We start from the raw sequence: 25,405 nt of genomic DNA on the forward strand, positions 1-25,405 counted from the left end.
TATATATATATATATATATATATATATATATATATATATATATATATATACACACAATGGAATGTTTCTCAGCCATGAAAAGGAATAAAATCCTGCCACTTCTGACAACGTGGATGGATGGAGGGCACTATGTTAAAATCAAAGACCACGCGTGCCACAGGGAGAAAGGCAGAAGTGAGGGTAAATCCGAACAGCAACCTGACGACCCACCCGAACTCCCTATCTGAAGAACAAGGACACCGTAAGGGCTTGAGCAGAAACGAGGTGTTGCTGCCCCTTAGGGCCGAGGCACAGCACTGTCTGAGCAGCTCGGCCATTGGCCAGGCTCTGGGGGCAGATGCCTCTGCTGCCTGTGATTTCTCTGTGGACTCGAGGCCTCAGGAGGTTTGGCCAAGTTAAATTTCAGTTAACATTCTGCTAAATTAGTGGGAAAAAGTCCCCACAAAAGCTCGTCTAACTCTATGTTAACGAAATGCTGAAAGACGTCAGGTTTTCAATAAATCACGACCCTGACAGGTATTGTAGGGCATCAAAGGGAGAAGCTGGTGAGGCCATCCTTCTAAAGGCCCCTCCGACGCAGGTCCCTCAGGGGCGGGTGGGAAGGCTCGGCTCCACCAAGCTCCCACTGCCTCATTTATCTTGCTGCCGAGAGCAGCTGTGTGTGTGCCTCCAGCTGACGGCGCGGCAGCTACTCACCACACACACTGCACAGCCTGGAACGTTCCGCCCCCTCCATGGGCCTCAATCAACAGAGCGTCCAGAGAGCTCGCGCTCCTCTTTAGGACTGACAGCTGTCCCCCCACCACACAGAGACATGGCTGCTTTGTGTAACACTCTGCTGAAATTTTCTGGCAAAGTAAGGAAATACATGATGTGGAAAATGCCAGCCTGGGAGACACGGAGGCAGCGAGCGACTCCTCTGGCTCCACGTTGGGCAACGTCTGCAGGGCTCCTATCTCTAATTCTTAGGACGTAGCTTCCGACGGAGCAAAGTGACACTTTCCCACCTGAAGTACAAGCCAGAGGAGAAAGTGCTCCAGAAACAGGGACCCAGGCTGAACCTTTGTGGCTCTTCCACCTTTGGGGAGACCCCAGGAGGCATCAGGTGGCTCTCGCCTGCTTAGGATCGCGGCAGGGCATGTGAAGTGCAGTCCCACAGATGTGACATGACACACGGACCAGAAGGCCTTTCCACACCCGCACACAGGAGACCTGTTGTGACTGGTGCTGCTTGCAGGGGCTCGGGCCACCGCCTTCCTTCCTGACCACTGGCTTCCAAGCTGTGTCTTCCAAGCTAAACGTCCCACAGAGTAACAGTCTTCGGCAACACCCAGGATCTCAGAGAGCACTGCCCTTCCGATCAGGAGTGCTCTTCAGAAGTTAGAGACTCATGTCTCCTGTGTTTCAAGATCTCTGATGCATGAATGAGAAACAGAAAACTCATCTCCAAATGAAACACACTTCTGGAGAATCCTTGAGGGCCGGCTCCCAAAAGAGCAGACCCTGAGATAAAAAACATTCAAAGGAAAAGTCAGTTTTGCATCACACATAATTTTTCAGGACTTAAAGTCCAACTGCTCCTGGAAGAAAGCAGGTAGCGCACATAGCGTGCAGGGCCTCGGTCTCACTTGTTATTTTCTCTCCAGCCGCCCTCTCCAGGGTCAGTCGAGAGTTTCCCAACTCACCTCGCAACAGGCCTGAACCACAGAACTGCTTCCTCAACAGACTGCACACCTCTCGCGTGCCTGGTCCTGCTTCCCACAAGAGAACACGCAACAGAGGGGGCGTGTGACAACGTCCCCACAGCCCGCGCTGGCGGAGGACACAGGTGCGCTGCAGGGCTGGGCTCCGTCCTAACACCAACACTCCCACCAACGGCACCCATGCCAGAGCTCTGGGGACGTGCCCGCCATGGCCACAGAGAGGGGCTCCAAGGGGTGAGTCAAAACAGCACTGCTCTTACTAAGCTAAATTCTCCTCAGCATTTTATTAACCGAATTAATAAGAACCTTCTCCACAGATTATTCAAAGATGACAGGTCCACACAACCTGATTTAAAATGATTACAGAGAAGTTAAAATCAGTAAGGTTGATATAATAACTTCACACTTGCAGTATCAAGGGTCACGACTCTGATTTCCTTTCTGTGAAACCTGGTCGTGATTTCATTCTTGCCAAACAATGTGACAGTCAACCATAAGTCAGATTTGAGTGCTGCAATTATATCAATAATTTAAAGAAATCTGAGAGGAATGTATTCCACTTAAATGAGGGGGGGGGAGGAGTGATCTCCCTCAAGTTTTTTAACGCTCCATCCCCTGATTTTCTGAGTCCAAGAGTTTATCTGCTTACATGCTCATCAATTAATAGCCAATGTCCCAGTATCAATGTGACATGATTCTGTGCATAAAAATTGGGAAGTAAAGAATTTCAAAGGTTTATTTTTTAAATCTTCCAAAAGGAAAACATCTGTTCATAAGTTTTGAAAGTAATATGATATAAACAAGCCCTATTCATAAGATAAAAGTCAGAAATATATTAGGAACTACAAGAGTTTTACTCTCAAATACGTTAGTAGATTGGCCCTAAATTGCAAAGTTGGAGCCAGAGGGCCCAGCCTGCGTCTGTGGGGATGGTCCGGGGCTGGGAAGGCACCTCTCCTTCGCTGGTAAAACGAGGAGTCCACCGAAGCGTCTCTCCCACCAGAGCGTGGGGTGACTCCCTAACGCTGGACAACAGGTGCCAGAGGGTCCTGACAGCCCGAGGTCGTGTGCAAATGTGCCTCAGAACCGTGTGGAGTTCCCAACAGAAGTGACACAGGCTGCACGGAATATGACGTGTGTGCAGAAACATACACATGCACGTGTAAATGTGTCTGTCCAGAAGTGTTACAGGCTGCACAGACCATGATGTGTGTGCAGATACGTGTGTGTGTGTGTGTGTGTGTGTGTGTGTAACGTAAGCCAAGACTAACCTCCCGCCGTCACTACCACCTCCCAAAGCCAGGCTCTGCCCGGCAGCTGCCCCCTCCCCACTCTGCTCACTGCTCGCCATCGCTCAGGGGGTCCTGCCAACACCTGTGTCAGGTCCAGACGTGCCTCGGGTAGGTCTCAGTGAGGCTGTAACAACGCAGTCGGGAAGGTGTCCATCTGTGTGAATAACCTGACGATGCTGCTCTGGGTCACCTCAACGAAAAGTGAAGCAATCAGCTCACAACAAAGAGGCATTTAAATGCACTAATTTCCTTAAGTCCTTATTTTTATTAGTTACTAATCAGCCCTTCTTCAATGAGGAATTTTAAAAGGATAAGTGGAGAAATATTAAATCTCCTCTTACTTTTCAAAACTATCTCTTGAATTTCAAACAACTTTTAAATGTATCACCAGGGATCAGTAACTAAATTACTGTATATCCACTACCTACCTCTAAAGCCAAGGTGAGCGAGCAAGAAGGAGATGGCTCCTCAGCCGCTGACAGAGACACTCCCAAGATCTTTCCACACAGTGCCCACGTGTGCGAGGTGCACACGCCCACCCGGCAGCTGCCGCGCACCACCACTCATGCCCTCTGCCCATTTCCATGACAAGACAAACATCCACTGATTCATAACCACTGCAGTCAGATCACATTTCTGAGACCATGGCTGCCACTCCAGTCTCTAAGAATTTGAGCAGAGTCTTTGGGCAAACAGAGCTGAGAAAATCGGAAACGGGGCAATTTATGGGGAGTTCACGCTGTCAGCCTTGGCTTGATGGTAACCTCAGATATCAACCATCTATTGCCAGAAATTACATAAGTCTCTACACTTCCCCAAATGAAACTGTTTACAATCTACCCAAGCGAACAGAAGACAGAAGCAGACTCCCAGGCATGTGGAGAAGGGGCTGTAAACTGGAGGGAGTTCAGGTTCGAGTTCTGAGGCCCCTGTGGTGCCCCGGGCCTCTCCTTCCTCCAGCAGTCATTGCTACCCCTGTTCCTCCTCATCACAGACGAGGGCTGAAGACCAAGACCAGGAATGACAGACTCTCAGCCCAGCGCAGAGGTCTGCCAACCACCCCTACCTGCCGCCCGCCTCCAGCACAGGCCTGCACACACACTGTGTCGCTGACCAAGCACAGAATTCAACAGTTAAATCGAACCACCACCCAGTTAAAAGTATCACACTGTCAAAACACTTTTCCTCTTTAAACCTTAGCATAGGGCTTCCCTGGTGGCGCAGTGGTTGAGAAGCTGCCTACCAATGCAGGGGACATAGGTTCGAGCCCTGGTCTGGGAAGATCCCACATGCCGCGGAGCAACTAGGCCCATGAGCCACAACTACTGAGCCTGTGCGTCTGGAGCTCGTGCTCCGCAATGAGAGGCCGCGACAGTGAGAGGCCCGTGCACCGCGATGAAGAGTGGCCCCCGCTCGCCGCAACTGGGGAAAGCCATCGCACAGAAACGAAGACCCAACACAGCCAAAAATAAATGAATTAATTAATTTTAAAAAAAAAACTAGCATAAAGAAAACTGTCAACAGCACGACACAAAATTCTAAGCTACTTTCACCTTCGTAAGCATAAGATCTAGAATTTAGATCTCTGGGTATCTGGCAAGAGAAGCATATGAAAATGTCATAACTTTAAAGCAATCATTATAATCTCTAAACTTTTTTAAACCAAGTTTTTGTTAGATGCCATGTCTTACTTTCTTTAGACAAGAAAGTACCTAAGTTCACATTTGGGGGATGAAGTTAAAATCATATGAAAAGAATTAAGGCAAAAAAGAAAGAGACAAAAAACTTTGCAGTCTCAGATATTTTACCCGCGTTGAGCTAATTTCAGATATTTTCAATGCCAGAGCTTATTCGCACGTGTAAATACTGTCAGCTGGGTACAGACTGGAGTCATCGGCCACCCACAGGGGAAGCTTAATGACCAGTGACTGCCTCAACTGTCAGTCCCTTTTTATAGCAATTGAAACAAAACAAAATGAATCTAAAAAACGGGGGGCGGGGGGTGGTGACGACTCTACCAAGCTCCACAGGAGGCAGCGGTGCTGGGAGGAGAGGGATCAGGAGCCTCCCTTTAGAGCAGCAGTCCCCAGCCTTTCTGGCACCAGGGACCAGTTACATGGAAGACAATTTTTCCACGGGGCGGGGAGGGGGGCGGGTTTGTTCAGGCGGTAATGGGAGCGATGGTTCAGGCGGTAATGGGAGCAACGGGGAGCAGCAGATGAAGCTTTGCTTGCCCGCCGCTTGCCTCCTGCTGTGCGGGCCGGTTCCTAACAGGCCGTGGACCCATACCAGTCTGCGGCCCAGGGGTTGGGGACCCCTGCTTTAGAGGACAGTCTACACGGGCATCTCTCAAGAGCAGCAGTGGTTTTAACCTAAGTATAGGCTTTGTTATAGTAGAGCCACTTTCAGGAACGTCTCTGTATCCACAGCCCACAAGGTCAAAGTCCAGCCCCACCGACTGAGCGCAAGGTACGCAGAGGAGCCGAGGCACTGTCCCCACCAGGCTGTCTTGAAGTGGCTCACTCCCTGAGTTACACTGTCAGGTGGAAAACACATGAATACATAAGGATTTAGCTCATTTCAGATAAAAAGCACTGGATTTCAATTCCAGCTTATGACAGAAATACATAAGACAGAAACTGCCAATAGTTGAAATTCCTGTGACATTCCAAATTTTTCCAATTAAACATTTCTATTATTTCCAAGAATAGTACACATTACAATTCCCACTATTAGGAAAAGTTTGTTATATAAGATTTCTAAAATTACTTTTCATGCAAATTGGTACACCTTGGGCCACTAAAAGCTAGTCTAATAATACAGCCCCCCAATTCCACTAAGTATATCCTGTTATGTTAAAATTCCTAATATAATGAAGAAATTTCATAATACAGAGTGAAAATAAACATAACATACCAAAAAAGAAAAGGGTTCATTTTTTGTCTTTTCTAAAAATTTATGAGGAAAACCTTAAAACAGACCTTCCATCTGGGAGCCCTCTCTACCCACCAAAAATAATGCAGCACAAATCTCAAGGGGATCCATTTGACTAAAGATTTTTATCTTACAGTGAAGTGTAACATCTGAAACCCTACTTTCTCAAAAAGGCATAGGGGACTTCCCTGGTGGTCCAGTGGTTAAGACTCCGTGCTCCCAAAGCAGGGGGACCGGGTTCGATCCCTGGTCAGGGAATTAGATCCCACATGCCACAACTAAAGATCCCACACCCAGTAACGAAGACCTGGTAAAAGAACATGAAAAGGGAAAAATAAACTCTCCCCCAGCTCCCAGAGAAATTGGACTGCAGAACTAAGCCAGTCATGTTGAAGCCTATACCACTACATCTTGCCTTAAGAAAACGCAACACAGAAAATTCAAATTACCCATATAGGTAAGTGAATTATTCACATTATGAAAGATGTGAGAGTCTAACATACTTTACTAAAGAATTTGTGCTTAGTTCCTATAAATGAAAATATGCACTAAGATAGGCTTTTCCAAAGTGTGTTCCACATCATAGTAATGTGAAATATGTGGTCACGTAATTTTAAGAAATACAGCCTCTGTTTAAGTGACGATCCACTGAAAACATTCCACGTGGACTTTTTAGGGTGACACAAGGAAAGAACAGCAACGCTCCTGAGAACAGCACTTCTGAGTGTTGCTTTTAATGTTCAGAAAAGAATCGGGTTAAAAGGATCAAGAAAACCATCCCAGAAAACTCAGTCACCTCCCAGCCCAGGAGCAAGCTCTGCAGGCACTGAAGTGAGCTCCCGAGAGGACATCTCAACTGTCTCTGGCTGGAAGTACAGGCAGGACAGCCAACGCTGGGGCCGGTGGACAGATGGGGACAAGCACGGGGGGTCATGGGCATCCCTACAGATGTGAAGGGAGGCAGGACACCCGGAGCTGCTTGGAGATGTGACTGATCAAAGTGAAGAGCGCTCCCTCTACTCTGGTTTTGATAACGGACGCCTTTTCGTGGGTCCACACTTACATCCCCGTGCAAAGGGAGTACATTCCATGGATAACACGTGTCATATGGCTCGACCCCAGAAGACCCGTGCCAGACACAAAAAGGCAGCAGTCAAGTCAGGGACTAGGAAGAGTCCTCAACTGAAAGCCTGTAAAATGTCTCACTTCCTGCTTTTCCAAACTGCAGTCATTCCCAGAGGCTTACAGATGATGTAACATGGGATGGTGGTTCCAAAAGGGAGAGAACAGCCTGCAGCCCCATCTGCTGACCACGCGGCCTGTAGCCTCTGCAAGGCCTGTGGGCCCCAGTGCAGCCGCAACCGTAAAGTCGACAGGAAACACAAAAGCCAGTCCCTCACCCGGCCCACCAATTCACGAAGGCTTGAAAAAAGGTGAAGATTCCCCATCTCTGACACTTACTGCAGGAAATTAGTGCCAAAGAGAGAACTTTTTAAAACTGATGTTTGTATCTACACATCAACGAAATATGCTAGCTCATCCTAACAGAGCAAGAAAAGAGAAAACGTAAATACTCTAAGTAAGAGCGGTACTTTACGTATATTCTATTACCATCCAAAAGCTCCTGTGTCCTCGTAGTAAAAGTGAACTCAAGCGTGAACCGACGTCTCAGGTCGGGGTTGGGAGAGGCCCCCAGGGGTGGACCCAGCACCCTGTCAACTCTAAGCCACTCCTGATCCCGTTAGAAAAAACAAACCTAAGAAACTGTGTCACATACTGGAAATAAGTCCTTCATCCCCAGTTACGCTCCTCATGTCTCTCTCCAAAACAGCCATCGTTTTACACACCTACCAGCTGCAAAAACAGACCAACAATTAAACAGGTATTTTAAACATGACACAGTACTTGCTACCCTCCACAATCAGAGAAGACAGGTGGGAACAGGCCACTGCTACCATGCTCTCAAAGCTACACCAGGCTCTTCCATCGACTCCCAGTAAGACAAGTAAGTTCTTGGCTTTTTGTGCAAAACAAAAATAAAAACTTTCAGAAGTTAAATAGAGCAACTGAAAATAGAATGTGACCAAAAGACCCTTCAAATAACATGGAGACAGAGCTCCCTGGAACCAAATTCAGAGTCCGGCAATCTTGAGGACCCTGCTTCGGTTTACCCACGGACGGGCAGGAGGCCATCAGGACTCACCGAGTCCTCACCATGCTCCACACTCACCAGGGGAGCCTCCTGGATTCTGCCCCCGCAGGTCTACCCTACCCCGTGCGGCAGAGGAGGCTCAAGCGAGCAGGGCAGAGGCCCGTGCGCCACAAGACAGACTGCCTGCCCTCCACGCGAGACTCCTCCACCCGCCCTGGATCTCCGGCCAGATTCTGCTCGGTCCAGGACCACCAGCAGGGCCAGCTCAGTGAGGAGACTGGGGCGGACGGCACAGGGTGAGTCTGGACAGACGCCTGCCGGGCCAGGGCAGCAAGTTGGCCGAGTGAGGGTCTTGTGGAAGAGGAGCCATGGGGCGCTCGGCGGTGAATCTGGCACAGCCTGAGCATCGCTCATACTCACGGCCACAAAGGCCCATCACCCTAGAGTAGGAGGGTCTGCGAGGCTGCACTAACTCTCAACCATGCCAATGAATAAAGCGCCAGCTTACGCAGGAAGAAGAAAGGACAGAATCAGCAAAACCATCCTTTCCCAACTCTCGAAGGAATAACTGATTCAAGCAAGGACGCTTGATGACATCAGACCTTTCACTGGGTGGAAGGTCGCTGAGAAACAAGATGCACCTCAACATGTCAACCCTCACGGTCGCGGGGACACCTGGCAGACACCACCTGTGCTCCAGGCCAGCGTCCCCAGTCGTGCAGTGATGGGTGGGACGCGGCACACACAGCAGTGGCTATGAGACTTCCGGCAGAAAGGAAGCCGCAGAAGAAATGCAGAGGGTGCACGTTCCACATGAGACTGGCTTGCATTCCACACACAAACTCGACGTCACAAAAAATAATGATAACAAAATGGGTGGAACTGCCCCAGATTAAAAGAGACCAAGGAACATAGTATCTAAATGTAATGAATGAATCTCAATTAAACCTTAAAAAAACATAAAAGATTCTCTGAGGACAACAGGGATAAATGTGAACATAGGCTGGATGTCAGAAGCTGTCACAGGCTGTTTTTTATTTTTCTCAGGTGGAAACAATACCATGATATTTAGAGAATGTCCTTATTCTCAAAGACACAGGCTCAGCCAAAGAAAAGTACGAGTGCGTGCTGTACATCCAGCCCTTTGCACATGTGTCTGCAGAGACAGAGGCAAACGTGGAGAAATTAAAATGGGTGATCCTAGGAGAAGGGTAATTGGGGATGTGCTGACTATTCTTTCAACTTTTATGTTATGCTTAAACTTTTAAAATGAGGAACGTGGAAAAAAGACGTGCGGACTAAGGAGTAGGGCTGTGTGGGCAGAGAGTCCTGGCTCGTCCAGCGCACTGTGACCAAACGGTCCCTTCTGGTCTCTGGGCCCTGAGTGACTTGCCTGAAAAGCAGGGAAGAGCAGCTGCTCCTAGGCCCCTGGGCACCCCAGCAGGATCCCCCCTCCACAAACAGGACCGGCCACAGGAGGTAGGGACTTGGAGGAGCCCGGGGTCCCCCTAGCAGGAGCGCGCCCCTCCGACAGACGAGGGCCTTCCCACTGAAGCCCACACTCAGCTGGGCAGGCACTGGGGCTGCACACACCAACCTCTTGACCTCGAGCTTCCGGAAGAACACTGTCCTGGCTTCCTTTTGAACATTTATTAATTTTGAATATTAAATCTAAAATTTAGTACCTAACATTAAACACAGAAAATGGATTCGTTTACAGGACTGTGTGACAAAGACAGGAAATCAGACTGGAGCAGCCGACAAGCAAGTTCATCTGCCAAGAAGCGTTCGCTGATATGGCTGCGATCTGGCCTTTACGGACACGCTGCTGTACAGGAGGAACCCTGCAGGACAGCGGGGGCAGGTGACAGGACGTGGTCGGGAGCTGCGGGTGACAGGAGTGCCAGCGGGGGCTGCACAGGGCCGCCGGGAGAGGGCCAGACTGCAGGCCGAGAAGCTGGGAGGCTGGGCATCACTCAGTGGGAAGGTCACATGGGGTGAGAAAAAGCATGTGGGGGGCAAGCTGTCGGGATGCAGCTCTGCCCACCAGGCAGAGGGTGGGACGTGGGGACTCTCCCGGAACAGCCCTGCAAACATGCGTGATGTCAAGACTAGACAAGAACGAGCCCAGCGCGAGGACGAGGAGGGGCAGGGAACCGCTCTGATGTTCACTCCACGACCCGAGCGTTTCCTGGCCCTTCCCTGCCTCCTGCCCACCTCCAGTTTCAGGAGGGGACATCAGTGAAATCTTCCAAAATGGAGCTAAGTGTTTTGGGAAAGAGTAGCCATTCTGAAAAACGGTGGAGTTGGAAATTAACACTGAAAATTAAAATAAGAACTGAGTCTTAACGTCTACCTGCAAAACTTCTTTCTCGAATAGTTAAAAAGAGACATCTAAGCAACTGAGACTCACTCCGTATGGCCCTGGAAAACATTCACGGAGTGGATGGAAGGGTCCCTGAAGTCCCACAGACGGAAAGTCGTGTCGCGGGAGGAGGTCACCACCAGCCGCTGGGTCGGGTGTGTGCAGCAGTGCGTCAGCTCCTGATCGTGCCCTGCGACAGAGATGAAGGGCAGATGGTCACAGGGAGGCAGGCCCCTGCTATGCTGCCAGTAAGAGGAGTCGCGGGAATGGTGTGTGAGGTTGAGGTGGGACCCGTGTCCCTTCCCCTTGTGCATTTGGAAGAGCAGGACAAGTATGGGTGGGACACTCCTGACCCCGATGGCTGGAAGGTCAGGCAGATCTCCAACAGGCCGAGTGTGTAAATAAGTACAGTTCCAAATTCCGCACTTGCAGAATAACCTCTAATAATACACAGGTGGAGCACTCGGTAGAACACAACCTTTACCACTCAATGAGGAAAGGCACTCACCGATAAACACGCACAAAGGCCTGTGATGGGCAGAGCTCTGAGACAGCCCAGAGATGCCCAGCCCTGGTACACACCCTGCAGGATTCCTGCCCTTGTGTTTGGGAAGAACCTGCAAATGCTCTGGTAATCTCGGTACATTTTTAAAGCAAAACAGATTTTGAAGATATAACTAAGGCCCCCAAATCACATGGCTTTGAGTTAATCAAAAGAAAGATTGTCCTGGATGGGCCTGACCTAGTCAGGTGGACCCTTTCAAAGGGTCCCGGCAGAGATGCTCTCCTGCTGGCCTAGAAGAAAGCCAACAGCACATGGTGAGATGCCTCTGGAGTGGCCACGGGGGACTGAGGGCAGCCTCTGGATGCTGAGAACTGCCCCCAGCTGACAACAGGCAGGAAAACGGGATCTCAGTCACGGGCCACAAGAAGAGGAATCCTCCCAAAGGCAGTAAGAGGACCCCAGGTCTCAGGTGAGAGCACAGCCCCCACCAACACCTTCACTCCACCCATGACACCCTGAGAACCAGAGGGTCAGCGAGCATGTGCCCAGAACTCCTGACCCAGGGGCACAATGTGATAAATTCATGTTATTTTAAGACATTAAGCGTGTGGAAGTTTGTTACAAAGCAAAAGAAAACTAATACAACAACCACATTCAAATATCTGGATACTGCATGTATCTAGATGCAATTAACCCCCCCCGAAGATAAGATAAATTTAACTACCAACAGCTCTATTAATCATAAAGGAGCTCTGAAAATCACAGCTGCACCAAGAGAACCAAGAGTCCTTCTAGACGAGACGTCGTCTGCACACAACCGGGAATGCAGTGCCTGCACACCTGTCAGGGAGTGAACAAGTTCCGACGTCTCCACGTCATACAGGTTCGCCGTTCTGTCCCACGAGGCTGTCACCGCCTGCTTGCCCCCGACCAGCCAGTCAGCGGCTATGACCACTCCCTGGTGGCTCTTAAGTGATGTCAGTGGCGCTCGGATGGTGGGACAGTCGCTGGATGCGTCCGCGTCTGCATCGGGCTCATCCTTGTCGGAGCACTCCACCTCGTCCTCGCCACAGAGCTGCTGCTGGGTGAGAGCAGAGAGGCGGTTCCCTGGGAATCCTGAGGCTGCCAGACACGGCTGCACAATTGCACTGTTACTGTCTGTTCTTCTAGGACTTAACCAACGTTACGACCAACACCAGTGGGTGTCTGGTACTAAGTGGTGCTCAGTGACTGTGTATCAACTTCACCATCTCCTACTTGGCTAAAACCCTGGGCCAAACATAAGAAGAAAAAATGAGGTAGCTACAACATCAAATGAGCTACAGTTCATTTCCACTAACCAATAAAAGGGGAAAATAAAATGATTTTCAACATTTTAAGTTTTCCCCACAGTTTAGGAGAAATGTAATAAAACTAAACACAACTAAAAATCAATAATTTGTCACAATAAAAAAAAGGAACATTCAGTTCTCAGAAGCCTATTTAAAACACGTTTAGAATTCTATTGCTATGTTAATAGACATGAGAGTTCACTTTATTTTCCTACATTATCAATAATCTTTTGTCAAAAGCTAAGGATAAAACAAAAAACCTAATAGTCACCCTAGGCTTCAGGTCTTTAAGAAAATACTGTGTATTCATTCAACAAATATTTATCAGGTGCTTACACGGTGCCAGACCACATGCTGGTCACACAGCAGAGAAGGGGAGATGGCCGCTGCCTGGCATGTCCACGTGGAACTCGTGTAGGAGGTGATGCGGGCCTGGGGCCCCGCCTCACAGAGCATATGGGCCAGCGGGAGGCAGACACACATTGGGCACAAGTGCACACACATGGGTATGGAAGCAGATGTCATAGGTATGGAAATACATGTCGTGCATACACACACATGGACACACACAGCGCACGGATGTATGTCATGTATACACACACAATAGAGGGGTGTAACCTGAGCCGAGACTGGCCAGCAAAAGCTTAAGAAAACCAGTGCTGCCCATCCAAGCACAAGGCTCGGGCTGGGCAGTAATGAGGGAGCACCACCTGCTCTTCCTTTCATGGCAGTTCGCAGAGTGGTCCCAGCACCAACCACACCTCAGGTGCATCTCAAATTCAAGCTGGGGCCCCCAGGGAACCTCCAAGCCCTGAGGCAGCAACTTTCAAGCAAGAAAAGTCCCTGCATCCAACACAAACAAAATCCTAAAGAAAATAAAGTCAACCTTACATTCTAAATAAACTATTAAGTTTTTTAATCTAAGTATTATATGTAATATTCCCTCTGACAAAATTGGTGCCTTTTAAATTTTATCTGGAAAAGGAAATCCATACAACGTAAACTCATTTTCTGAACTTTCTGAGCATCAGTCTTCATGCACACCTCTGCCCCGTCCTCCTCCAGTGCTCAGTGTTTCTTGAGTGAACGCGTGCATTAAGCACAGCACATGACAGTTTGGAAATTCCACGAGGGAAAAATCTGTATTAAAATTAAATACATAATACACTGAATTAAAAATGAATTGTTAAGACCACTTATCTAAAGAAAACTCATTCCTACTCATTACTGAAATTCATTAATTACTTACCCCATCTCTAAATAGAACAACATTTAAAAGGATTAAAAAGAGAAAAACTAAAGGAATATTCACAGGCAGAGATATGAAAACTGGAAGATTACTATCATCCTCTAACAATTACAGCCAAAACGTAAATGGAAACCTAATGTTTGCTCGACTATATGAAATCACTCAGCGTCCTCTGTCTGGCGAAACTTCCCCCCGCAGGAGCAGCACAGGGAAGGGCTGAGTGTGTGTAGACTCTACAGCAAAAAGCCACCCTCAACAGAAACTAGGAAGATCAAGTCACCAAAAAGGATAACTAAGACCCTGCGTGATTATCCAAAGAAGGTGCATTTGTATCCTACAGGAAAAGCAAGCATGTAACTGAGGGGTTTGTGGTTTAAACTTGTGTATTCATTCTTCTCAACATGCAACCTCTTTTGTTACCAACATTCAAACTTTACACACATGAGACATTCACAGAAAGATAGACAAGATGTAAAGGCAGAGGGTTATGTACCAGATGAAGGAACAAGATAAAACCCCAGAAAAACAACTAAATGAAGTGGAGATGGGCAACATTCCAGAAAAAGAATTCAGAATAATGATAGTGAAGATGATCCAGGACCTCGGAAAAAGAATGGAGGGGGCTTCCCTGGTGGTGCAGTGGTTGAGAGTCTGCCTGCAGATGCAGGGGACATGGGTTCGTGCCCCAGTCCGGGAAGGTCCCACATGCCGTAGAGCAGCTGGGCCCGTGAGCCATGGCCGCTGAGCCTGCACATCCAGAGCCTGTGATCCGCAACAGGAGAGGCCACAACAGTGAGAGGCCCGCGTACCGCAAAAAAAAAAAAAAAAAAAAAAGAATGGAGGCAAAGATCGAGAAGATGCAAGAAATGTTTAACAAAGATCTAGAAGAATTAAAGAACAAACAGAGATGAACAACACAATAACTGAAATGAAAAATACACTAGAAGGAATCAATAGCAGAATAACTGAGGCAGAAGAACGGATAAGTGACCTGGAAGACAGAATGGTGGAATTCACTGCTGTGGAACAGAATAAAGAAAAAAGAATGAAAAGAAATGAAGACAGCCTAAGAGACCTCTGAGACAACATTAAACGCAACAACATTCGCATGATATGGGCCCCAGAAGGAGAAGAGAGAGAGAAAGGAACAGAGAAAATATTTGAAGAGATTATAGTTGAAAACTTCCCTAAGATGGGAAAGGAAATAGCCACCCAAGTCCAGGAAGTGCAGACAGTCCCATACAGGAAAAACCCAAGGAGAAACACGCCGAGACACATAGTAATCAAATTGGCAAAAATTAAAGACAAAGAAAAATTATTGAAAGCAGCAAGAGAAAAACGACAAATAACATACAAGGGAACTCCCATAAGGTTAAAAGCTGATTTCTCAGCAGAAACTCTACAAGCCAGAAGGGAGTGGCATGATATACTTAAAGTGATGAAAGGGAAGAACCTACAACTAAGATTACTCTACCCGGCGAGGATCTCACTCAGATTCGATGGAGAAATCAAAACCTTTACAGACAAGCAAAAGCTAAGAAAACTCAGCACCACCAAACCAGCTCTACAACAAATGCTAAAGGAACTTCTCTAAGTGGGAAACACAAGAGAAGAAAAGGATCTACAAAAACAAACCCAAAACAATTAAGAAAATGGTCACAGGAACATACATATCGATAATCACCTTAAACATGAATGGATTAAATGCTCCAACCAAAAGACCCAGGCTTGCTGAATGGATACAAAAAAAAAGACCCATATATATGCTGTCTACAAGAGACCCACTTCAGACCTAGGGACACATTCAGACTGAAAGTGAGGGGATGGAAAGAGATGTTCCATGCAAATGGAAATCAAAAGAAAGCTGGAGTAGCAATACTCGTATCAGATAAAATAGACTTTAAAATAAAGAATGTTACAAGAGACAAGGAAGGACACTACATAATGATCAAGGAATCAATCCAAGAAGAAGATATAACAATTATAAATATATACGCACCCAACATAGGAGCACACCAATACATAAGGCAACTGCTAACAGGTATAAAAGAGGAAATCGACAGTAACACAATAATAGTGGGGGACCTTAACACCTCACTTACACCAATGGACAGATCATCCAAACAGAAAATTAACAAGGAAACACAAGCTTTCAGTGACACAATAGACGAAATAGATTTAATTGATATTAATAGGACATTCCATCCAAAAACAGCAGATTACACTTTCTTCACAAGTGCGCACGGAACATTCTCCAGGACAGATCACATCTTGGGTCACAAATCAAGCCTCGGTAAATTTAACAAATTGAAATCATATCAAGCATCTTTTCTGACCACAATGCTATGAGATTAGAAATCAATTACAGAGAAAAAAAAAACGTAAAAAACACAAACACATGGAGGCTAAACAATACATTACTAAATAACCAAGATATCATTGAAGAAATCGAAGAGGAAATCAGAAAATACCTAGAGACAAATGACAATGAAAACATGACAATCCAAAGCCTATGGGATGCAGCAAACGCAGTTTTAAGAGGGAAGTTTATAGCTATACAAGGCTACCTCATGAAACAAGAAAAATCTAAAATAAACAATCTAAGCTTATACCTAAAGAAACTAGAGAAAGAAGAACAAACAAAAGCCAAAGTTAGCAGAAGGATAGAAATCATAAAGATCAGATCAAAAATAAATGAAAAAGAAATGAAGGAAATGATAGCAAAGATCAATAAAACTAAAAGCTGGTTCTTTGAGAAGATAATCAAAATTGATAAACCATTAGCCAGACTCATCAAGGAAAAAAGGGAGAAGACTCAAATCAATAGAATTACAAATGAGAAAGGAGAAGGAACTGACATTGCAGAAATACAAAGGATCATGAGAGATTACTACAAGCAACTATATGCCAATAAAATGGACAACCTGGAAGAAATGGACAAATTCTTAGAAATGCACAACCTTCCGAGACTGAACCAGGAAAAAATAGAAAATATGAACAGACTGATCACAAGCAATGAAATTGAAACTGTGATTAAAAATCTTCCAACAAACAAAAGCCCAGAACCAGATGGCTTCACAGGCAAATTCTATCAAACATTTAGAGAAGAGCTAACACCTATCCTTCTCAAACTCTTCCAAAATATAGCAGAGGGAGGAACACTCTCAAACTCATTCTACGAGGCCACGATCACCCTGATACCAAAACCAGATAAAGATGTCACAAAAAAAGTAAACAACAGACCAATATCACTGATGAATATAGACGCAAAAGTCCTCAACAAAACACTAGCAAACAAAATCCAACAGCACGTTAAAAAGATCATACACCATGATCAAGTAGGGTTTATCCCAAGAATGCAAGGATTCTTCAATATACGCAAATCAATCAATGTGATACACCATATTAACAAATTGACGGAGAAAAACCATGTGATCATCTCAATAGATGCAGAGAAAGCTTTTGACAAAATTCAACACCCATTTATAATAAAAACCCTCCAGAAAGTAGGCATAGAGGGAACTTACCTCAACATAATAAAGGCCATATATGACAAACCCACAGCCAACATCATCCTCAATGGTGAAACACTGAAACCATTTCCTCTAAGATCAGGAACAAGACAAGGCTGCCCATTCTCACCACTATTATTCAACATAGTTCTGGAAGTTCTAGCCACAGCAATCAGAGAAGAAAAAGAAATAAAAGGAATCCTAATCAGAAAAGAAGAAGTAAAGCTGCCACTGTTTGCAGATGACATGATACTATACATAGAGAATCCTAAAGATGCTACCAGAAAACTGCTAGAGCTAATCAATAAATTTGGTAAAGTAGCAGGATACAAAATTAATGCAGAAATCTCTTGCATTCCTATACACTAATGATGAAAAATCTGAAAGTGAAATTAAGAAAACACTCCCGTTTACCACAGCCAACAAAAAGAATACATAGGAATAATCCTACCTAAGGAGACGAAAGACCTATGTGCAGAAAATTATAACACACTGATGAAAGAAATTAAAGACGATAAATAGATGGAGAGATATACCAAGTTCTTGGATTGGAAGAATCAACATTGTGAAAATGACTATACTACTCAAAGCAATTTACAGATTCAATGCAATCCCTATCAAACTACCAGAGGCGTTTTTCACAGAACTAGAACAAAAAATTTCACAATTTGTATGGAAACATAAAAGACCCCGAATAGCCAAAGGTATCTTGAGAAAGAAAAACAGAGCTGGAGGAATCAGGCTCGTGGACTTCACACTATACTACAAAGCTACAGTATTCAAGACAGTATGGTACTGGCACAAAAACAGAAAGATAGATCAATGGAACAGGACAGAAAGCCCAGAGATAAACCCATGCATATATGGTCAACTTATCTTTGAAAAAGGAGGCAAGAATATACAATGGAGAAAAGATACCCTCTTCAATAAGTGGTGCTGGGAAAACTGGACAGCTACATGTAAAAATGAAATTAGAACATTTTCTAACACCAAACACAAAAGTAAACTCAAAATGGATTAAAGACCTAAACGTTAAGGCCAGACACTATCCAACTCTTAGAGGAAAACACAGGCAGAACACTCTATCACATAAATCACAGCAAGATCCTTTTTGACCCAGCTCCTAGAGAAATGGAAATAAAAACAAAAATAAACAAATGGGACCTAATGATTAACTTAAAAGCTTTTGCACAGCAAAGGAAACCATAAACAAGACGAAAAGATAACCCTCAGAATGGGAGAAAACATTTGTAAATTTAACAACTGACAAAGGATTAATCTCCAAACTTTATAAGCAGCTCATGTAGCTCAATATCAAAAAAACAAACAACCCAATCCAAAAATGGGCAGAAGACCTAAATAGACATTTCTCCAAAGAAGGTACACAGATTGCCAACAAACGCATGAAAGAATGCTCAACAAGAATGCTCAACATCATTAATCATCAGAGAAATGCAAATCAAATCTACAATGCAATATCATCTCACACCAGTCAGAATGGCCATCATCAAAAATTCTACAAACGATAAATGCTGGAGAGGGTGTGGAGAAAAGAGAACCCTCATACACTGCTGGTGGGAATGTAAATTGATACAGCCACTTTGGAGAACAGTATGGAGGTTCCTTAAAAAACTAAAAGTAGAATTACCATACGACCCAGCAATCCCACTACTGGGCATATACCCTGAGAAAACCATAATTCAAAAAGAGTCACGTACCACAATGATCATTGCAGCTCTATTTACAATAGCCAGGACATGGAAGCAACCTAAGTGTCCATCAGCAGATGAATGGATAAACAAGATGTGGCACATATATACGATGGAATATTACTCAGTCATAAAAAGAAACGAGATTGAGTTATCTGTAGTGAGGTGGATGGACCTAGAGTCTGTCACACAGAGTGAAGTAAGTCAGAAAGAGAAAAACAAATACCGTATGCTAACACATACATATGAAATCTGAAAAAAGAAAAAAAAAAAGGTCATGAAGAGCCTAGGGGCAAGACAGGAATAAAGATGCAGACCTACTAGAGACTGGACTTGAGGACATGGTGGGGGGGATGGGTAAGCTGGGACAAAGTGAGAGAGTGGTAGTGTATATATGGACATATATACACTACCAAATGTAAAACAGATAGGTAATGGGAAGCAGTCGCATAGCACAAGGGAGATCAGCTCAGTGCTTTGTGACCAGCTAGATGGGTGGAATAGGGAGGGTGGGAGGGAGGGAGATGCAAGAGGGAGGAGATATGGGGATATATGTATATGTATAACTGATTCACTCTGTATAAAGCAGAAACTAACACACCACTGTAAAGCAATTATACGCCAATAAAAATGTTAAAAATAAATAGAGTAGCAAAAAAAAGAAAAAGAGAGGACTCAAATCAATAAAATTAGAAATGAAAAAGGAGAAGTTACAACAGACACTGCAGAAATACAAAGCATCCTAAGAGACTACTATAAGTAACTCTATGCCAATAAAATGGACAACCTGGAAGAAATGGACAAATTCTTAGAAAGGTATAACCTTCCAAGACTGAACCAGGAAGAAATAAAGAATATGAACAGACCAATCACAAGCAATGACATTGAAACTGTGATTAAAAATCTTCCAACAAACAAAAGTCCAGGACCAGATGGCTTCACAGGTGAATTCTATCAAACATTTAGAGAAGAGCTAACACCCATCCTTCTCAAACACTTCCAAAATATAGCAGAGGGAGGAACACTCTCAAACTCATTCTACGAGGCCACGATCACCCTGATACCAAAACCAGACAAAGATGTCACAAAAAAAGTAAACAACAGACCAATATCACTGATGAATATAGACGCAAAAATCCTCAACAAAACACTAGCAAACAAAATCCAACACATTAAAAGGATCATACACCATGATCAAGTGGGATTTATACCAGGGATGCAAGGATTCCTCAATATACACAAATCAATCAATGTGATACACCATATTAACAAACTGAAGAATAAAAACCATATGATCACCTCAATAAATGCAGGAAAAGCTTTTGACAAAATTCAACACCCATTTATGATAAAAACTCTCCAGAAAGTGGGCACAGAGGGAACCTACCTCAACATAATAAAGCCCATATACAACAAACCCACAGCAAACATCATTCTCAATGGTGAAAAACTGAAAGCATTTCCTCTAAGATCAGGAACAAGATGAGAATGTCCACTCTCGCCCCTATTATTCAACATAGTTTTGGAAGTCCTAGCCATGGCAATCAGAGAAGAAAAAGAAATAAAAGGAATACAAACTGGAAAAGAAGAAGTAAAACTGTCACTGTTTGCAGATGACATGATACTATACATAGGGAATCCTAAAGATGCTACCAGAAAACTACTAGAGCTAATCAATGAATTTGTAAAGTTGCAGGATACAAAATTAATGCACAGAAATCTCTTGCATTCCTATACACTAATGATGCAAAACCTGAAAGAGAAATTAAGCAAACACTCCCATTTACCACTGCAACAAAAAGAATAAAATACCTAGGAATAAACCTACCTAGGGAGACAAAAGACCTGTATGCAGAAAACTGTAAGACATTGTTGAAAGAAATTAAAGATGATACCAACAGATGAAGAGGTATACAATGTTCTTGGATTGGAAGAATCAATATTGTGAAAATGACTATACTACCCAAAGCAATCTAGATTCAATGCAATCCCTATCAAATTACCAATGGCATTTTTTACAGAACTAGAACAAAAAGTCTTAAAATTTGTATGGGGACACAAAAGACCCCGAATAGCCAAAGCAGTCTTGAGGGAAAAAAACGGAGCTGGAGGAATCAGACTCCCTGACTTCAGACTATACTACAAAGCTATAGTAATCAAGACAATATGGTACTGGCACAAAAACAGAAATATAGATCAATGGAACAGGATAGAAAGCCCAGAGATAAACCCACGCACCTACGGTCAACTAATCTATGACAAAGGAGGCAAGGATATACAATGGAAAAAAGACAGTCTCTTCAGTAAATGGTGCTTGGAAAACTGGACAGCTACATGTAAAAGAATGAAATTAAACACTCCCTAACACCATACACAAAAATAAACTCAAAATGGATTAGAGACCTAAATGTAAGACCGGGCACTATAAAACTCTTAGAGGAAAACATAGGAAGAACATCCTTTGACATAAATCACAGCAAGATCTTTTTTGATCCACCTCCTAGAGTAATGGAAATAAAAACAAAAATAAACAAATGGGACCTAATGAAGCTTAAAAGCTTTTGCAAAGCAAAGGAAACTACAAACAAGACGAAAAGACAACCGTGAGAATGCGAAAAAATATTTGCAAATGAATCAATGGACAAAAAATTAATCTCTAATATATATAAGCAGCTCATGTAGCTCAATATTTAAAAAACAAACAACCCAATCAAAAAATGGGCAAAAGACCTAAATAGACATTTCTCCAAAGAGGACACAGATGGCCAAGAAGCACATGAAACGCTGCTCAACATCACTCATTATTAGAGAAATGCAAATCAAAACTACAATGAGGTATCACCTCACACCAGTTAGAATGGGCATCATCAGAAAATCTACAAACAACAAATGCTGGAGAGGGTATGAAGAAAAGGGAACCTTCTTGTACTGTTGGTGGGAATGTAAATTGATACAGGCACTATGGAGAACAGCATGGAGGTTCCTCAAAAAACTAAAAACAGAATTACCATATAACCCAGAAATCCCACTACTGGGCATATACCCAGAGAAAACCATAATTCAAAAAGACACATGCACCCCAATGTTCATGGTTGCGTTATTTACAATAGCCAGGTCATGGAAGCAACCCTAAATGCCCAATGACAGACAAATGGATAAAGATGTGGTACGTATATACGATGGAATATTATTCAGCCATAAAAAGGAACGAAATTGGGTCATTTGTAGAGATGTGGATGAATCTAGAGACTGTCATACAGAGTGAAGTAAGTCAGAAAGAGAAAAACAAATATATATTAACACATATATGTGGAACCTAGAAAAATGGTACAGATGAACTGGTTTGCAGGGCAGAAATAGAGACACAGATGTAGAGAACAAACGTATGGACACCAAGGGGGAAAAGTGGCGGGGCGGTGGTGGTGTGATGAATTGGCTATTGGGATTGACATGTATATACTGATGTGTATAAAATGGATGACTAATAAGAACCTGCTGTATAAAAAAATAAATTAATTAAATTTAAAAAAAAAGGAAGCAGGCACAAAAAAAACTTTACCCACACGCAAATGATATCACATGCACCAGTGACATACAAGATTTATCTCACATGAAAGACAGACAAGTTGTCTAAAATCAAATACATAAAATATTAAGAAGTATAACTTAACCATAAAATTTTAAAGAAGTAATGTAAACGTTTAACATTTGTGAAAAGGAAAGTGAAAGCAAACACACCCAGATACAGACAAAGACTCGGCCCTGGTCCGCTCAGCAGCCAGGCTAGGGCCAGCACTCTGGCTGTGATGAGTGCTCGCGTCCTGGCTGGCAGGTGTCCTCACGTGGCCTCTCCTCGGTGCGTGCAACGAGAAGGTACAGGGAGCCCTCAGGTGCCTCTTCTACAGACACCGATCCTACTGGATCAGGGCCCCACCCTTGTGACCTTATTTGACCTTAATGACTTCCTTAGAGGCCCATCTCCAAATACAGCCCCATGGGGGGTTAGGACTCTACTCTAACCTATGAGTTTTGGGGACACACACATTCGGCCCACAACACAAATTGTAAGTTTATCCTAAAACTCACAAGCATCCAGAACCTACCAACATACCCCATATCGTGCTTTCAGGGTAAGTAAATGTGCTGCTTACACTAGTGTCGGCTGCAGGCTGAGGAGTGGGCAGCTGAACCGCATACCTCCAGACATGGGCCGTCTGATCTCCAGAAGCTGAGGAGAGAAAGGGGGAAATTACCCGAGGTGCAAACATGCGCTGGCTAGGCTCCCGCTAAATTCTGTACCTGAGGGATTGCAAGTGACTGACTATACTTAAACAGCTACTTCTGAGACTATGTAATGCTACTGAGAATAGCAAAAGTACACAAAGATAATGATTATCTATAAAAATAACCCCCCTTCATCTTAGGGAGGAAAGCTGTGAAGGTTCAGAGAAAATTTACAAGTTGCAGATTTTATTTTCCATCTGGCCAACCTAAGAAAACAGAAACCCAAAATAACTCAAGGGCACGTTCCCATTCACTGAACCTGGATGCACCCCACAGCTGGCTATGCAGCCCCTGGTACTGAGACCTTGCTATCACCAGCCAGGCCGCAAGGCGATACTTGGACTTGGGAAAAACAGAGGACAGGTGAGGGGCACAGGCAGGCCCGCAGACGTGCGAAAGGGCCACCTCCATTGCCCCCATGACAGCACTGTCTGAACCCCACCTTCTCTGCGTGGCTGCACAGCTTCCCCAAGGCAGCAAATGGCGGCACGTGTCTTGTGGCGTCGAATGGATTTAGTGCCTGACCTGCCCATCTCCCTCCGAGTCAGCATCCTGTCCAAACCCCCGTCTGGCGCTCCACTCTCCAGGCCACTACTTTATGTTTCCATTTCCCACTGCAGCTTCCTGACGTGTCTCGATTTCATCCCCTTCATTCCAGCCTGGTTGTCACTGGTCTCCGTCTCTTCCCAACCACAAAACAAACGGCCCACATAACTAGGTTAAACGCCTGGCCTCCTTTACTCCCCAGATGTTGATTCAGGCATCCACTAGCTCTGTGGGGGAGGCCTGTTAAAACTGGACCCTCAAAGGACCCTGCCACCTGATTGACTTGAGTGTAAGAGCACTGATTAGTCCCACTTCTGTCCTCTGTCCTGGGGTAAGCAGAACTGGCCCATGGGCCAAATCCAGGCAGCCACCCACCCTGTAAACACAAACAAGGGTCACTGCCTACTGCCATATCCCCTCATCCGTGCACCATCTCTGCTGCTTCCGTGGCAACGGAGCTGAGCAGCTGTGACTCAGACCATGTGGCCTCAAGATGAAAACAGTTACTTCTGGTCCTTTACAGAAAAGCTTGCTGACCTCTTATCTAGACAAATACACATCCTTCAAGTTACCATCCGTGTCCCCAAAACACCATGGGGGTCCAAAGGTGTCAGACAGTTTTATGGAAAAACTCAATATGATAAGGTGTCATTTTATTTTTTCTTTTTATTTTAATTTATTTACTTATTTATTTTTGGCTGCGTTGGGTCTTTGTTGCTGCACACGGGCTTTTTTTTTTAATTTATTTTTGGCGGCAATGAGTCTTCGTTGCTGCACATGGGCTTTCTCTAGTTGTGGCGAGCAAGGGCTATTCTTCGTTGCAGTGCACGGGCTTCTCATTGCAATGGCTTCTCTTGTTGCAGAGCACGGACTCTAGGTGCATGGGCTTCAGTAGCTGCAGCACACGGGCTCAGTAGTTGTGGCGCATGGGCTTAGCTGCTCCCCAGCATATGGAACCTTCCCAGACCAGGGCTCAAACCCATGTCCTCTGCATCGCCAGGCAGATTCTTAACCACTGTGCCACCAGGGAAGTCCCTATAATCAAGGTGTTTTTAAACTACGTGAAATGAAGACAAACCCAAGGTACCACAGCTCTTTCCAGGAGAAATGCCTGGGAAGGAGTAAAGATGTGGGCCTGCAGAGAGCCCGACTCAGGGCTGCTAAATTCCTCATCTCTGTGCCGACGGCGTCAGAGAAGCGAGCACATTCCCGCGAGCAGGAAGAGCGGGTGGCAGGGTCAGGCTTTGTAAAAAGACCTCCAGGAGAACGCAGCCGAGTTCAAGCTGACATTAAGTCAAGTTCACCTAATTCGCAATCCACTACTCATTTTTAAAAAAAGTACCCCTCAGTATAGTTTTCTTTATTCATTTCTCATGCAATTTGTAAAATGTCTACTAACGACTAACTTCTGTGAAAGGTGTGGCTAAGCCTGATGCTACTGATGAGAAAGGAATGAAGACAGCTGTTTTCAGATCAGCAATAACTGTTCAATAAATAAAAAACCAAAATCAACATACCGGTGAGAGCCAACTGTTCTGATGGATGAAATTTAATGGAATTTACTGCAAAATAAAAATATTACAGAAACAGGTTTCAAATAAGAACATATCATCAATATTTATTATAATTACAGCATGTATTACAAAGTTAAATTTAAAAACTAAAGGAACTATGATAGTTCAATATTAAATATCCTAATTCAGTTAAACTATGAATAAACATGTAAGTTAAAGAGAACAGAGGTAGTGCCACATGACATGGCCAAAAAAAAAAGAAGAGAGGTACAATACAAAGCAACTAAATATGAATAGGATTAAATATTC

General features: G+C 44.5%; 1 protein-coding gene across 3 annotated transcripts in view; it reads right to left on the bottom strand.

Annotated features, from left to right (window-relative positions):
• Positions 1-25,405, bottom strand: part of WDR37 (WD repeat domain 37) — a 59,310-nt gene that overhangs the window by 6,946 nt on the left and 26,959 nt on the right. For 2 of the 3 annotated variants that reach the window (XM_029237390.1, XM_029237389.1), the window contains exons 8-11: positions 25,100-25,144; positions 22,904-22,980; positions 11,792-12,032; positions 10,495-10,636 (exon numbers count right to left, since the gene is read on the bottom strand). In XM_029237390.1, coding sequence (XP_029093223.1) covers positions 10,495-10,636; positions 11,792-12,032; positions 22,904-22,980; positions 25,100-25,144 — 505 coding nt within the window. The remainder of the gene's footprint in view (positions 1-10,494; positions 10,637-11,791; positions 12,033-22,903; positions 22,981-25,099; positions 25,145-25,405) is intronic. The other variant, XM_029237391.1, reaches the window with a different exon arrangement.

Source organism: Monodon monoceros, unplaced genomic scaffold (genome assembly GCF_005190385.1).
Source record: "Monodon monoceros isolate NGI ecotype Baffin Bay Population unplaced genomic scaffold, NGI_Narwhal_1 Super_Scaffold_21, whole genome shotgun sequence".
NCBI lineage: Eukaryota > Metazoa > Chordata > Mammalia > Artiodactyla > Monodontidae > Monodon > Monodon monoceros.